The sequence below is a fragment of the Eubalaena glacialis genome, chromosome 13 (genome assembly GCF_028564815.1).
Source record: "Eubalaena glacialis isolate mEubGla1 chromosome 13, mEubGla1.1.hap2.+ XY, whole genome shotgun sequence".
Classification (NCBI taxonomy): Eukaryota; Metazoa; Chordata; class Mammalia; order Artiodactyla; family Balaenidae; genus Eubalaena; species Eubalaena glacialis.
In genome coordinates this window covers 79,919,459-79,934,414 of record NC_083728.1, presented here as the reverse complement: position 1 = coordinate 79,934,414, position 14,956 = coordinate 79,919,459, and the positions used below count along the sequence as shown (strand labels likewise).

Sequence of the window (14,956 nt, the reverse complement as noted above, 5' to 3'; positions counted from 1 at the left end):
GTCATGATGTATTTAACTCACTTTAAGATGGTTTGGGGGAAAAATGCATATTTTTATATTGTGCTGCTTTTATTTTTGCAACTTTTTGTAAGCATGGAATTATTTCTGGATGGTTAAAAAAACAAAAACAAACAAAACAAAAAAACGCCACTACACGGAAAGTGTCTGAGAGTAAAGCTCATGAAGAATGCAGTTTTCATCCAAGAGAGGGTTGGGGTCTGACTGAGTAATCACAGCAGATGAGGAGCTGAGCTAGGTGACCCCAGCTGATAGGATACAGAGGCTGAATCCCAGGCAGTGGAAGTGGGTATGGGCCTACTGGAGATGCCCAATTGTAGCTGGAGAGGTGAATGTCCACCACGAAGCCTGATCCAATAAGGCACCTGTGACTAATGCACACACCTGGCCTTGTGTGGCTTAGGCCACTGTCAGCCCTGGAGAATAAGCCTCCCACAGTGGAGATCTCTAGAAACAGGTTCAGCATCTCCTATACCAACCTCATGTGATCCTGACCCACTGGAGCTTGTTCTTGGCTCCATTTCGGACTGTGATCCCTCCTGTGACCTCACCTGCATCTGGTGACTTCTCCCTCCTCCCAGCATTCAGACCATGGCTTTCCTCTAGGTTTTCTGGTTCAACATGCTGTGCCCTCACTCTGACTCCTTGGTTTCCCTATGACTCAGGGCTCTGGCTCCCTGCCCCGGGACCCCACCCTGCCCATGTTCTGTTCCTCCCAGCTAAGGCCCCAGAGGAGGAAAGAGTGGGAGTGTTTAACCCAGAACCTGCCAGGTTTACTAAGACCACCCCCCCCGACCCCTATCATTGAAAGGACAACTTGGGACTTCTGGTTCTGTGAGCCCAGCTACTGACTCAACCATACCTGCAGAACACTGCAGATACACAGTGACCCAATAAACTGTAAGCAGATCAGTCTGGGTAGCTGGTACTCTATCAGGGGATTGGTTCCTGACTGCAGAACACACCCAGCATGTCACAGCCCATAGCCCTGAAGTCTGCCTGTTCTTCCCCCTCTCACGGTCGCGGGTGTTTGGGAAACACAAGGAAGGAGCATCAAAAACAGGCTAGCTCAATAGACCTGATGCTTGGGGCCCCAAGTTTCCAGCTAACGGTTGCTTCCCAAGCTCTAGCACGTGAGCTCTAGCTCTGGAGCAGACAGTCCTGAGTCTACTCCCATTTCTACTGCTTGCTAGGAGTCCTTACACTGTTGTTTCACCTATTCAGCTTCAGTTTCCTCATCTATGACATAGGGATAATGCATGGTAAGCACCTAGCGCAGTATCTGGAACATGGTTGGTGTGCAAAAATAGTAGCCATTGATTCAGGAAAGAATCACTGATAGATGCTTAAATTAGTGAGTGAAAGTCTGATGAGGAAGAGGATATTTACATAATCTTAAAATATCTCTCCATAAATTATTTATTAATTCTAAAAGGGAAAATAATCAAAGGACACTATCAAGAGAGTGAAAAGACAACACACAAATGGGAGTAAATATTTGCAAATCATATATCTGATAAGGAATTAATACCCAAAATACATAAAGAACTGAACTTCCGCAACTCAACAACGAATACAATTCAAAGGACTCAAATAGACATATATCCAAAGAAGAAACACAAGTGCTCAATAAGCACATGAAAAGATACTCAACATCACTAATCATTAGGGAAATGCAAATCAAAACCACAATGAGATAACGCTTAATACTCATGAGGATGGCTGTTACTAAAACAAAAGCAAACCGGAAAAAAACAAATGTTGGCCAAGGATGTGGAGAAATTGGAATCCAAGTGCACTGCTGGTGGGAATATAAAATGGTGCTGCCACTGCGGAAAAATGGAAAAGCCACTGTGACAGTTCTTCAAAAAGTTAAAAACAGGGAGTTCTCAGGTGGCCTAGTGGTTAGGATTCCAGGCTTTCCCTGCCATGCCCCGGGTTCAATCCCTGGTTGGGGAACTGAGATTCTGCAAGTGCAGTGCAGCCAAAACAAAAAAACAAAAAAACACAAAAACACACACACACAAACAACAAAAAAAGTTAAAAATAGAATTACTGTATAATCCAGCAATTCCACTTCTAGATATATACTGAAAAGAATTGAAAGCAGGGACTCAGACAGATATTTGTACACCAATGTTCAAAGGTAGAAACAACTGAAGTGTCCATCAGTAAATGAATGGCTCAACAAAATGTGATATATACATACAATGGAATATTATTCAGTCATAAAAAGGAACAAAATTCTGATACCTACTACAACATGGATGATCTTGAAAACATTATGCTTAGTGGAATAAAGCAGATACTGAAGGACATTAAGTACTTAGAATAGGCAAATTCATAGAGACAGAAAGTAGAATAGAGGTTACCAGGGGCTAGAGAAAGAGGGGGAATGGGGAATTACTGTTTAATGGGTACAGAGTTTTAGTTTGGGGTGATAAAAAAGTTCTGAAAATATACAGTGGTGATGATTGCACAACACTGTGAATATACTGAATTGTTAAACTAAAAATGGTTAAAATGATAAATTTTATGTTATATGTATATTTTACCACAGTTTTTTAAATGTAAGGGGTACTAAGGTCTGAAGCAGTGTGGGTCCCTTTGAACTCTCTAAACTGACTGGCTTCCTTGACAGTGCCTCACACTGAGAAGACACAACTGGGATTAAGTCAAAATTGAGCAAAACAGGGACAACAGAGAGACAAAGAAAGAAGAGGTCTAAATCAGGGTCTTAAAGGGCTAGACCATAATATTTTTGGCTTGTAGGCTATAGGGTCCATGTTGCAACTCCTCAATCTTGCAGATTTGGCCTGAGAGCAGCCATAAACATATGTAAATGAATGAGCAGGGCTGTGGTCTAATAAAACCTTATCTACAAAAAAACAGGTGGCCTTTGCCAATCCTTGGTCTAAATAAAAGAGTGGGAGGGGAACAGAGTCAGCAAGCCACCATGTTTTTGAATATTATATGAAAACAACAAAAGAGGGAGCTTTGTGAAGTTAGTAAAACCATCCTGAACCACACAACTCCTTCTAAAAGTTCCAGAAAACTAACTTCATATAAAAATAAACAGCAGAAAATTATTGAGGTCAAATTCATACAAGGTTATTATTAAAAAAAAGAAAAAGAGTATAACATTTCTATAAGCTAATGAGAGCACACCAGAAATACGTGCACACGAAACAGCTCAAATTGCAACCTACTATTTTAAAACCAGCTAAAAATTAATAAGAAAATGATACATGACATGAATGAACCACAGTAAATAAAGTTACAAAAACTCATAAATAAGAGTTTTACTTTACTCAGAGTAAAAATTAGAAGGGGAAAAAAATGAAGACTAAATTAGAGGAAACATAAGACTAAATAAATGCAATTTAAAGAAAAATGTCTTAAGGAAAATAGGAGGAAATTTTTTAAAGAAACCATAGAAGAGGGCTTCACTGGTGGTGCAGTGGTTAAGAATTGCCATTGCAGGGGACACAGGTTCAAGCCCAGCTTTGGGAAGATCCCACATGCCGTGGAGCAACTAAGCCCGTGCACCACAACTACTGAGCCTGCACTCTAGAACCTGCGTGCCGCAACTACTAAGCCCATGTGCCACAACTACTGAAGCCCACATGCCTAGAGCCCCGTGCTCTGCAACAAGAGAAGCCACTGCAATGAGAAGCACTTGCACCACAACAAAGAGTAGACCCTGCTCACGGCAACTAGAGAAAGCCCGTGTGCAGCAATGAAGAGCCAACACAGCCAAATATAAATAAAATAAAATTATTTATTTAAAAAAAGTATTTTTTTGTGTGGAAAAGCACAAAATTTACTATCTCAACCATTTTTAAGTGTACAGTTCATTAGTGCTAAATACATCTACATTGTTGTGCAATGAATTTCCAGAACTCTTTTCAACTTGCAAGCAAAACTGAAATCTATAACCATTAAACAACTGATTATCTCCTCCCCCTGGTCCCTGGAAACCACCATTCTATGTTTGTGTTTATGATTTTGACTATATCTCATATAAGTGGAACCATAAAGTATCTGTCCTTTTGTGACTGGTTTATTTTACTTAGCATAATATCCCCAAGTTTCATCCATGCTGCAGCATGTGTCAGGTTTTCCTTTAAGGCTGAATTATATTCCAGTATATGTACAGATCACATTTTGTTTATCCATTAATCTGTCAATGGACACTTCGTTTTGCTTCCACCTTTTGGATAGTGAGAATAATGCTCCTATGAACATGGGTGTACAAATACGTCTTTTAGATCCTGCTTTCAATTCTTTGGGTATATACCCAGAAGTAGAATTGCTGGATTATACAATAATTCTATGCTTATTTTTTTGAGGTCCTGCTATACTGTTTTCTATATGTTACACCATTTTACATTACCATCAACAGTACATAAGGGTTCCAATCTCTACATCCTCCCCAACATTTGTTATGTTTGTTTGTTTTGTTTTATAGTAGCTATTCTAATGGGTGTGAGGTGATTCTCTCTCATTTTTGAGGGATAGTTTTGCCAGGTATAGAATTCTTGGTTCAAAGTTTTTTTTTTTTCTTTCAGCACTTTAAATACATCATCCTGTTCCCTTCTGGCCTCCAAAGTTTTTGCTGAGAAATTAACTGATAATCTTATTGATGATCCCTTGTACGTGACGAGTCACCTTTCTCTTGCTGCTTTCAACATTGTCCTTATTTTTCTATAGTTTGATTACAATGTGTCTTGGTGTGGGTCTTTCTGGATTTATCCTACTTGGATTTTAAACTTCTTTGATTTGTAGATGCATGTCTTCACAAATTTGGGTAGTTTTTGGCCAATATTTCTTCAAATAATCTCTTTCTCTTTCTCTCTTCTTCTGGTACTTGCATATATATATATTGGTCCTCTTGTTGATGTGCCATAAGTCCCTAAGGATCTGTTTGTTTTCCTTTTTGCTCCTGTGCTGATTCTTTCTTCTGCCTTCTCAAATCTGTTGTTGAACCCTCAGTGAAATTTTCAATTAAGTTATTGTATTTTTCAGCTCCAGAATGTTTCCTTTTTATAATTTGTTACTATTCTCATTTTATTCATATATCATTTTCCTGATTTCCTATAGTTCTTTGTCTGTCTTCCTTTAACTCTTTGAGCTTATTTCAGACAGTTGTTTTAAAGTCTTTATTTAGTAAGTCTGATACCTATGTTTCTTCAGGGAAGGTTCCTGCACTTCATTTTCTTCCTTTGAATAGGCCAGGCTATCCTGCTCCTTGCAATTATTTTGTTGTTGAAAATTGGGCATTTGAAAAAACCACCACCTCTCCTAGCCTTGGCAAACTGGGTCTATGCCAGCAAAATTGTTTACTGATTAAGATATGTTGTGAGCCTTAGGATCAGCCAAAGTAGAAAGCTAAAGTCTTCAGATGTTTTCTTAGCATACATCTCACCTGGATCTGTGTACCTTTTGTGATTTCTCTCTATACAAATTGCTTTTATATGTCTTATGCAGAGTCTTACTCATTTCTCCTTGGGGCCTTAGATAGTCTATTGTATGTCTCCACCCACAATGTCTTGTCTTAGGTGTCTGTGAGTCTTATTCTACTGATTTTGTAAGCAATTACTGTCACTTTCTACTGAGTTCCCCTGCAGAGATCCAATTAGGGGAAACAGAAACTAGTTCTTCAGGCAGCTCCCAGACAAGTTAGAATATTGCAAATAAGGTTTGCTCTGCTCCCTTCAGTTTGAAGGAGGGAACTGAGAAATGGGCTTCTGCCTCCTCCAGAGCAAGATTGCCCAGAGGTGAGGGGACAAGGGTGAGCAAAAATTCCACAAAATTTTCTACCATTTTGAATGTAGCTTTTTCTTGATTGGCCATTCTTGGTTACTGTAGGCCTCTGACTGTTTTCCAGAGCTCCCACAAGCTCACTTTAGCTAGCTTTTGGTTGTTTTTAATGTCTCTGTTGGGGAACAAGAGGTTGGAGCTTCCTAGCTCTCCATTTTGCTCATGTCATATAGATATTTTATTCTCAATGTCATAGGAAGACTTTCAGTTTTTGAGCTGAGGGTATGATGTAAAGAAAGACTATTTTAGGTATATTAAGTACAGACAGGGTACACAATGGATCAAGAGAAAACAGTGGAAGCATTAATTAACCTGTCTTATCTTGCAAGCCATATGCAACTTGAGGTTTGACTCTATGGCCCAAGGATATAGCACTGAACCTGGCACATACTATATGCTCAACAAACCTTTGCTGAACCTAAAATTATAGCTTATGTGACTGAACACAGAATCCTCAAGCCAGCCCCATAGTGTGTGGCAGGTAAGACAGTCAAGACGAAACACACTCTAAGACTTCTGCATCATGCTAGTGGGTAGAATCTACACCAGGATTCAGCATGCCAGCTCTTGAAGCATTCATGGGAAGAGTGCAGATGTCCTACAGAACACACTGAGGACCTCATGAGGAAGATTATCGGTGGAGAGGGAACCTTCTCCTCCCCACTCTGGAACCATCTAAACAAGGATCAGCAAATTACAGATTACTGCCCAATTCTGTAAACAGTTGTACTGGAACACAGTCCCACTCATCTATATATTTTCCATGGCCGCTTTCACGCTGTAACAGCAGAATTAAGTAGTTGTGATGGTAATTTATGACCTGCAAAGGCTAAAATACTATCTGGCCCTTCACAGATGAAGCTTGCTGATCCCTGTTCTAAACAGTAGAGTGACGTCTAAAGGGGCGAGAGGCTGCTGTGGATTACATAACATTTAACAAGGGCCTAAGATGACAGATAACTCAGTAGTCCACAGGAACTGACCGATGAAACTTAGTCACTTTCTTCTCAGGGAGAGACTACTTGAGGTGGGGGGCGGGGGGAACAGGGACAGGTTTCAACAAATGGTGCTAGGATAAATGGATATCCACAAGCAAAAGAATGAAGCTGGACTCCCTCCTCACACCATATACAAAAATAACCTCAAATGGATTGAAGGCCTAAATGTATAAAATTTTTAGAAGTTACACAGGAGCAAATATTTATGACATTGGTTTAGGCAATGGATTCTTAGATATGAGGCCAAAATTAGAAGCAAAAACAACAAAAAAGAGATATACTGGATTTCATCTAAATTAAAAATTTAGGTGCTCCAAAGGACACCATCAAGAAAGTGAAAAGACAACCCAAAAATGGGAGAAAATAACTGTATATCATATATCTGCCAAGGGCCTAGTATCTAGATTATATAAAGAAATCTTACAATTCAACAATAAAGACAAACAACCCAATTAAAAATGGGCAAAGGAGAAGAACAAAGCTAGGAGTCTGATGCTACATAACTTTAAGATTTAACACAAAGCTACAATAATCAAGGCAGTGTGATATTGGTGAAAGAATAGAAAACAGACCAATAGAACAAAATAGAGCCTAGAAACAGACCCACACAAAGAAAATCAACTGATCTTTGCCAAAGGAACAAAAGCAACTGAATGGAGAAAGGATAGTCTTTTCCACAAATGGTGCTGGAGCAACTGAATATTCACATGCAAAAATTAATGTAGGGACTTCCCTGGCAGTCCAGTGGTTAAGACTCCACGCAACCACTGCAGGGAGAGCAGGTTTGATCCCTGGTCGAGGAACTAAGATCCCACATGCCACGAGGCACAGCACCCTCCCCCCCCCGCTGAAAAAAAGAATGTAGACAAAGGTCTTAGACTTTTTACAAAAATTAACTCAAAATGGATCATAGACCTAAATGTAAAATGCAAAACTATAAAACTCCAAAAGATAACACAGAAGAAAATCTAGGTGACCTTGGGCTTCATGATGACCTTTTAGGTACAATATCAAAAGCATGATCCATGAGGGAATTCCCTGGCGGTCCAGTGGTTAGGACTCTGCGCTTCCAGTGCAGGGGGAGTGGGTTTGATCCCTGGTCAGGGAACTAAGATCCCACATGCCACGCAGTGAGGCCAAAAAAAAAAAAAAAAAAAAAAAGCATGAACCATGAAAGAAAAAATGGATAGGATGGACTTCATTAAAATTAAAACTTCTGCCCTGTGAAAGATACTGTTAAGAGAATGAAAAGAGAAGCCACAGAGACTGGGAGAAAAATATCTGTAAAACACATATTTGATAAAGAACTAGTTTCCAAAATATATTTTAAAAACCTCTTAAATCTCAACAACCTAACTAAAAAATGAGCAAGAGATCGGGACACTTCATCAAAAAAGACAGAGAGATGGCAAATAAACATATGAAAAGATGCTGAACATACGTCTTTAGGGAACTGCAAACTAAAACAACAATGTGGTAATATCGCACACCTATTAGAGTGACCAAAATCCAAAACACTGACACCACCAAATTCTGGTGAGGATGTGGAACAAAAGAAACTCTCATTCATGCTGGTGGTGATGCAAACTGGTACAGCCACCTTGGAAGACAATTTGGCAGTTTCTTATAAAGCTAAACATACTCTCACCATATAATCCAACTATCACACTCCTTGGTATTTACACAAATGAGTTAAAAAATTCTGTCCACACAAACCTGCACACAAATGTTTATAGCAGCTATTTTTGATAATTGCCAAAACCTGACGGTAACCAAGATTTCCTTCAATAGGTGAATGGATAAACAATCTGGTAGATGCAGACAATGGAATATTATTCAGTACTAAAAAGAAATGAACTGTCATGCTATGAAATAACATGGAGTAACCTAAGTGAAAAATCCAATCTGAAAAGGTTACATACTGTATGATTCCAACTATACGACATCTGAAAAAGGCAAAACTATGAAGACAGTGAAAAGATCAGTGGTTGCCAACAATTTAGAGGAAGGGAGGGAGGGATGAATAGGTGGAACATAGGGTATTTTTAGGGCATTGAAAATATTCTGATGATACTGTAATGATGTCACATATAACATTATATATATAATATTACATATTTGTCAAAACCCATTCTACGTATGCATTACTGCACTTTCTGCACTTACATTAGGTTCACAAAGAATGAACCTAATGTAAACTATGGACTTTTAGTAACGATGTACCAATACTGGCTCATCAGCTGTAACAAATGCACCACACTAATGCAAGATGTTAACAGGGGAAACTGTGTGTTGGGAGGGGTGGGGACAAGGGACTATATAGGAACTCTCTCTACTTTCTGCTCAATTTCTCTGTAAACCTAAAACTCCTTGAAAAAACAAAATCTATTAATTTTTTAAGGTGCAAAGGATTTCAATAGGCATTTTTCCAAATAAGATACACAAGTGGCCAATAAGCACATGAAAAGATGCTCAACCGTAGTAGCCACTAGGGAAATACAAATCAAAACCACGAGATAGCACTTCACAAACACTAGGCTGGCTATAATCAACAAGAGGGACAATAACAAGTGAAAGACTGGATTCCATCTTTTTTGGCCACGCTGCGCAGCTTGTGGGACCTTAGTTCACTGACCAGGGATTGAACCCCGGCCATGGCAGTGAAAGCGCCGAGTCCTAACCGCTGGACCACCAGGGAATTCCCTGGATTCCATCTTGTGTTGTTGGTGGAAACATGAAATGGTACATGTACTATGGAAAACAGTTTCGTAGTTCATCAAAAAGTTAAACACAGGGACTGCCCTGGCGGTCCAGTGGTTAAGACTCTGTGCTTCCACTGCAGGGGGCATGGGTTTGATCCCTGGTTGGGGAACTAAGATTCCGCACGCCACAAGGCATGGCCAAAAAATTAATCTAAAAAAAAAAAAAAGTTAAACACAGAGTTACCATACGACCCAACAATTCCACTCCTAGGTATGTATATTCAAGAAAGGTAAACAGTCACAAAAAATTTATATATGAATGTTCACAGCAGCATATTCATAACAGCCAAAGAGTAGACACAACCCAAATGTCTATCAACTGATGAACTGATAAACAAAATCTGGTATATCCATTCAATGAAGTATTATTCAGCCATAAAAAGGAATGGTACAACACATTTGAGCCTTGAAAAAATTATGCTAAATTAAAGAAGTCAGATACAAGAGGCCATATACTGTATGATTCAATTTATATGAAATGTCCAAAATAGGCAAATACAGACAGACAGAAAGTAGAAAGTAGATTACTGGTTGCCAGGGACTATGGGTAATTGGGAATGACTGCTAACGGATATGGGGCTTCTTTTAGGGGTGATGAAACCATTCTGGAATTAGGTAGTAGTGATGATTGTATAATCTTGTGATTATACTCAAAACCACTGAGTGGTATATTTTAAAATGATAAATTTTATGGTATGTGAATTATATCTTTTTTTTAAGATTTTTTTGATGTGGAACATTCTTCTTTTTTATAAGTCTTTATTAAACTTGTTACAACATTGCTTCTGTTTTATGTTTTGGCCCCTTGGCCACGAGGCACGTGGGACCCCAGCTCCCTGACCAGGGAACAAACCCACACCCCCCGCATTGGAAGGCTAAGTGCAGCTTCCACTGGACTGCCAATGAAGTCCCTGTGAATTATATCTTTATTTTTAAAATATGTAAAAGGCTTTCTGGCCAGTTCTGGGCAGTTTTGCTTCCTTTTATCCCCTTAGTTCATTGTGTAATTAAATCAGATTGACAATCCTTTTCAGGGTATGTGGTCTGTTTTATAGTTTACTGAGAAATGATCCATTTACACGAGCAGTAACAAATTGGTTTCAGGGGAGAAAATGATTTAGCAAAGAATATACGGGAGGACTGATCCTCTCATCTCTCACTAGGGTATAAGCTCTTGAGAGCTGGTATGCTTACACAATGACTGATTAGGAAAACAGTACCCATTATTTTATGAACAAGCCTTGAATAAGTGGCAAGTCCTCTGAGGTGGTAGTGGGTCATACAGTAACTTTTAAGCAAAAAGAGGCAAGGAAATTATTTGGATAAACCTCTAAGTAAGAGTCAACTTCATCTTTTAAGAGTTCAGCGGTACCTTCTTGAAAGATCAATCCCCTCAGTGCTGCGTCTCCCAGAGTGACTGGACTGGGTGTCAGTCTCCATGTTTGGGACATAATTTAACTATCCACTATACATTTAATAACTTAGGCAGAGGCCAAGGACAACGTGTAAATAAACAGATTTTTTTTTTCTTTTTAAAGAATAAAACAGTCACCTGGTCAAAAACTGAAGCCATACAGAAGGACATAAAATGAAAAGCAAGTCTCATAGACTCCCAGCTCTCCTTTCCAGATATGATCCTGGTTAAGCTTCTTGTGTAAATTACAACCTTTTATTTCTGAAGTGTTGATTACTAATGCTATGGGAATATTACAAAGACCATATTTCTTATAAAGGTTAAGTCTCCTAGAGCCTGTCTGACTTAATCAGAAACTTAATCAGAGGCTAAATTCAGGTCCCAAATAAAGAAACTTAAAATCTTCTTGAAATCCAACACAAAATTTAGATCTAAATAGATTCAACTTAAGAAAAAAATTAAAATTAAAAAAATATATATATATGTTAGCTTTTAAGTCAGATTTCATTTTATTTCTTCCTATCCATGGCAAAACAAACTCTTCAAAGATTTATAAAAATAGCACAAGTTGGCAGTCATCTGCAAACAATTTATTATTAACTAATTAAGCCCTAAATCCATGAAGAAAAAGCACCTAACACACTCAAGGTCAAAATGAAACAAAAATAATACAAGCACATGCATGCCTTGACAAATCAACAGCTCCTGGTAAAATTCCTGATACTCAAAAGAGAGATTTAAAAATAAATGCCCTGGGCCTTTCTCCCCTTCTGAGATGGCCCACACTCTGTCTGTGGAGTGTGTTTCTCTCTAAATAAATCCACTTCTTACCCATCACTTTGTCTCTCACTGAATTCTTTCTGCAATGAAAAATAAAAATAAAAATAAAAAAATAAATGCCCTGTATGTGTATGGCTGATTCATTTTGTTGTGCAGTGGAGGCTAACACAACATTGTAAAGCAACCATACTCCAATAAAAATTAATTTAAAAAAATATAAAATAAAAAATAAATGCCCTGTTAATTTCAATGTTGCCTGTAAGCAGATCTCAACTGATCTTTAGATGATAAGGTTAAGATGAACATAACTGCCTATTGGCAGGGGTGGTGGGGAGGCTGAAATAACCTGGGAATTCCAAGGGGTGGGAAGTAATCCAATTAACAGAAGCACTGAAAATGTGATCTTACAACACGAGTACCAATTTGAAAAATTAATGTCTATGGGCATTTTCTTCCCCAAATAGGGAGCAGAGTGAATATGGGAAATTAATTTTTAACAATATTCCTAGGATCTAAGGCAACTACATGTCTGGGGCTACTAAACTCTCCAAAGCCTGAATATTAACAAGTTCTTCACATGGTAATTATTCTAATATTTTAAATTCAAAAACTGATGCAACAGTCAACAAATTCAAATTCTTATTAACTAACCTCTAGCTCTTCATATTCCATCCACAAAAAGAGCTACATAACTGTACCTTCTTCATTTTTGGGTTTTTTTTGTTTTGAGCCACAATTTGCACCTTGTGGGATCTTAGTTCCCCGACCAGGGATTGAACCCACGCCCTCAGCAGTGAAAGTGCAGAGTCCTAACCACTGGAACCCCAGGGAATTGCCCTTTTTAAAAGATGCAAACAATTTGCCCATTGTGCAAATGAAGCTCACCTGGCTTCAACAGGCAGAGCCTGTCACAGGGCAGGAAACTGAAGGTATTCAGAAAGGCAGGTGACACGGTCATTCAGTCTGGAGTGCCTCTTTTCAACTGGAGTGAGCTGGTGCCCTAACATTTAATACTAATTAGTGAGCTGTAAACAAAGCCCATGCCAGCAGAGGAAAGGGGCCTTTAGACCTGATGAAGAGTTGTCCAGGCCGTTCTCTTCTTATCTCTACTGTTCTCAAGGAAAAGATTCCTCTAAGGTGAGCCAAGTTCAGTGGCTCATTTTAACTTAGAGCAACTATTTGCTGCTTTGGGAGTTTTTAGCCATCTAACAGGATTCTCGTAACTCAGCTCTCATCCTAGCAGGGCTCTGCATGCCTGCTTGGGAAGCTCCTGGGGAAGCAGATGAAACTAATTAGGATATAGCCCATCAAAGCCAGTGCAAGTATTTTACCAGCTGTGTACAGGGACCTTCCCACAACCATGGCAAAGGCCACAGAAGAAATATTTTTACCACACAGAGTTCCACAGTATTGTCCTCTTGGACTCACTCTTCCTCTCTTTAGCTCTCTGCCCTGACAACCTCAGCCTATCCACCATGTTTCTTCTTTCAGAGGCACAAGGATTTCTTTTTAGCTTATTTTTGAGAAAGGCTTATTTTTGTGGTTTACCCAACTAACCAGGAAATCAGGCCTGTTGGGATAGAAGGTAAAACCAAATAAATAATCCTCTGAATGTCTGGGAAATGGCTGCTGGGCCTTTCAACTTCACGAGACACTTGGGCCAGCTGTGCTCTTCTATGCTGGGTCCTCTTCGTCCATTGTCATGTCATCGTTGGTATTTTGCTTCTGCTCAGCCTCTGGCCCTGCAGGGAGGATGCTTGTGACGGTGTGGAGCAGAGCTTCTATCTGCTCCTCTGTCAGCCGTTCTTCACTCTCCTCCACCATCTGCAGAAGGAAAGAAAACCCTCCAGGAGTTACAATGGGGCCTCACAGACAGGGCCCTGCCCATGTTGTTCCTGGTCCCGGCCCAGCCCCTCAGCACAGAGCTCAGGGCCTAGCTCCTGAGCTGCCTGGGGTCTCTAGGTCCTTTCCATCTTGGCTCCACGGGAGAGAGAAGCCAGCTCAAATTCCAGGGTAAGACGATGTGGCCGCTCCAAACGGGTCAGTGAAAAAAGCGAGTTGCACGTTAGCATTTTTCCTTAAAAAGCAAAGCCTAACAGTTCTCTACTCACTCACACACACACACACTCATACACACACACACTCATACACACACACACATGAATATGCTGTTTATGCAAAGAAAACTCACCTCTGGGGAGTGAAATGGCATTTTATATACTTTTGTATATCACAACAAGCCCATCTGTAACTTATGAATAGTATCAACAACTCATTTGATGACCGCCCACTATGTGCCAAATGGCCTGTATATTTTTTCTAATCCTCACTACTACCACCACTGACAAGACCTGTCAGGGAGCTCTTGTGCCTGGCACTGCGCCTTGCACTTCACACCCATTATTTCTTTTAAACCTCACAGCAAGCCCAGCAAAGGGCAGAACTACAATCCCAAGCCAGACCTGCCCATCTCTAACACCTACAATCTAACACACACCCCGTCACCTCGGCCATCTCCTGGGAATGCAGAACAGGAGTCCGATGAGTGATGGCTGGGAAACAATCTCCCACCGCCCCATCAAAGGTCCACTTAGAGCCCAGTTTCTGACATGGTCCTGGATATCTGAACACACAGATGATATCCACAATTTGTAGCCTCACCTCTAATTCTCAATATGTTAATTAATACAAACATGATATCATCAACCACCTCTGTAAAAGCAGTATGCAGGCGGTCAAGTTACTCAACCACGCTCACTTGGTGGCATTAGCCATCTATCACAAATAGCTTTCTCAGTTAAAGGTGTCCAGGGTCCTACCCTATGGCATAACAATCTCTGAAATCTGGCAACTAAGACCAAAAGGAATTTCAGAAAGAAATCCTGGCAGATTTAAGTAAAGCATGATGACAAGCTTGGCTCACAATCCTCAAAACGACTTCAGTCTGACTGCCTAGCTTCACAAATAATAGTACAGAAGCTAAAGAAGCCAGGTGACATGCCCAAGATCAAAGTCCTGGCAAACCACTGGTCTCTTCATTCACCTCAGTCCAAAAATGTTTCCACAACTAGAGAATAATCCTGGGTGTTCTAGAGTAAAGATCCAGAGTGAACCAATGGGGCTTTTTCCCATCATACTATGAAATAAAATGACCATATTCT

The 14,956-nt window shown here is 39.8% G+C and overlaps 1 protein-coding gene across 3 annotated transcripts in view; it reads right to left on the bottom strand.

The window, feature by feature from the left end:
• The window catches only part of CRCP (CGRP receptor component), a 63,847-nt gene that overhangs the window by 12,200 nt on the left and 36,691 nt on the right, over positions 1 to 14,956 (bottom strand). For 2 of the 3 annotated variants that reach the window (XM_061208206.1, XM_061208205.1), the window contains one exon: positions 11,555 to 13,619. In XM_061208206.1, the coding sequence (XP_061064189.1) occupies positions 13,470 to 13,619 (150 nt within the window). In that variant the 3' untranslated portion in view covers positions 11,555 to 13,469. Of the gene's footprint in view, positions 1 to 11,554; positions 13,620 to 14,956 lie in introns of those variants that run through there. The other variant, XR_009703158.1, reaches the window with a different exon arrangement.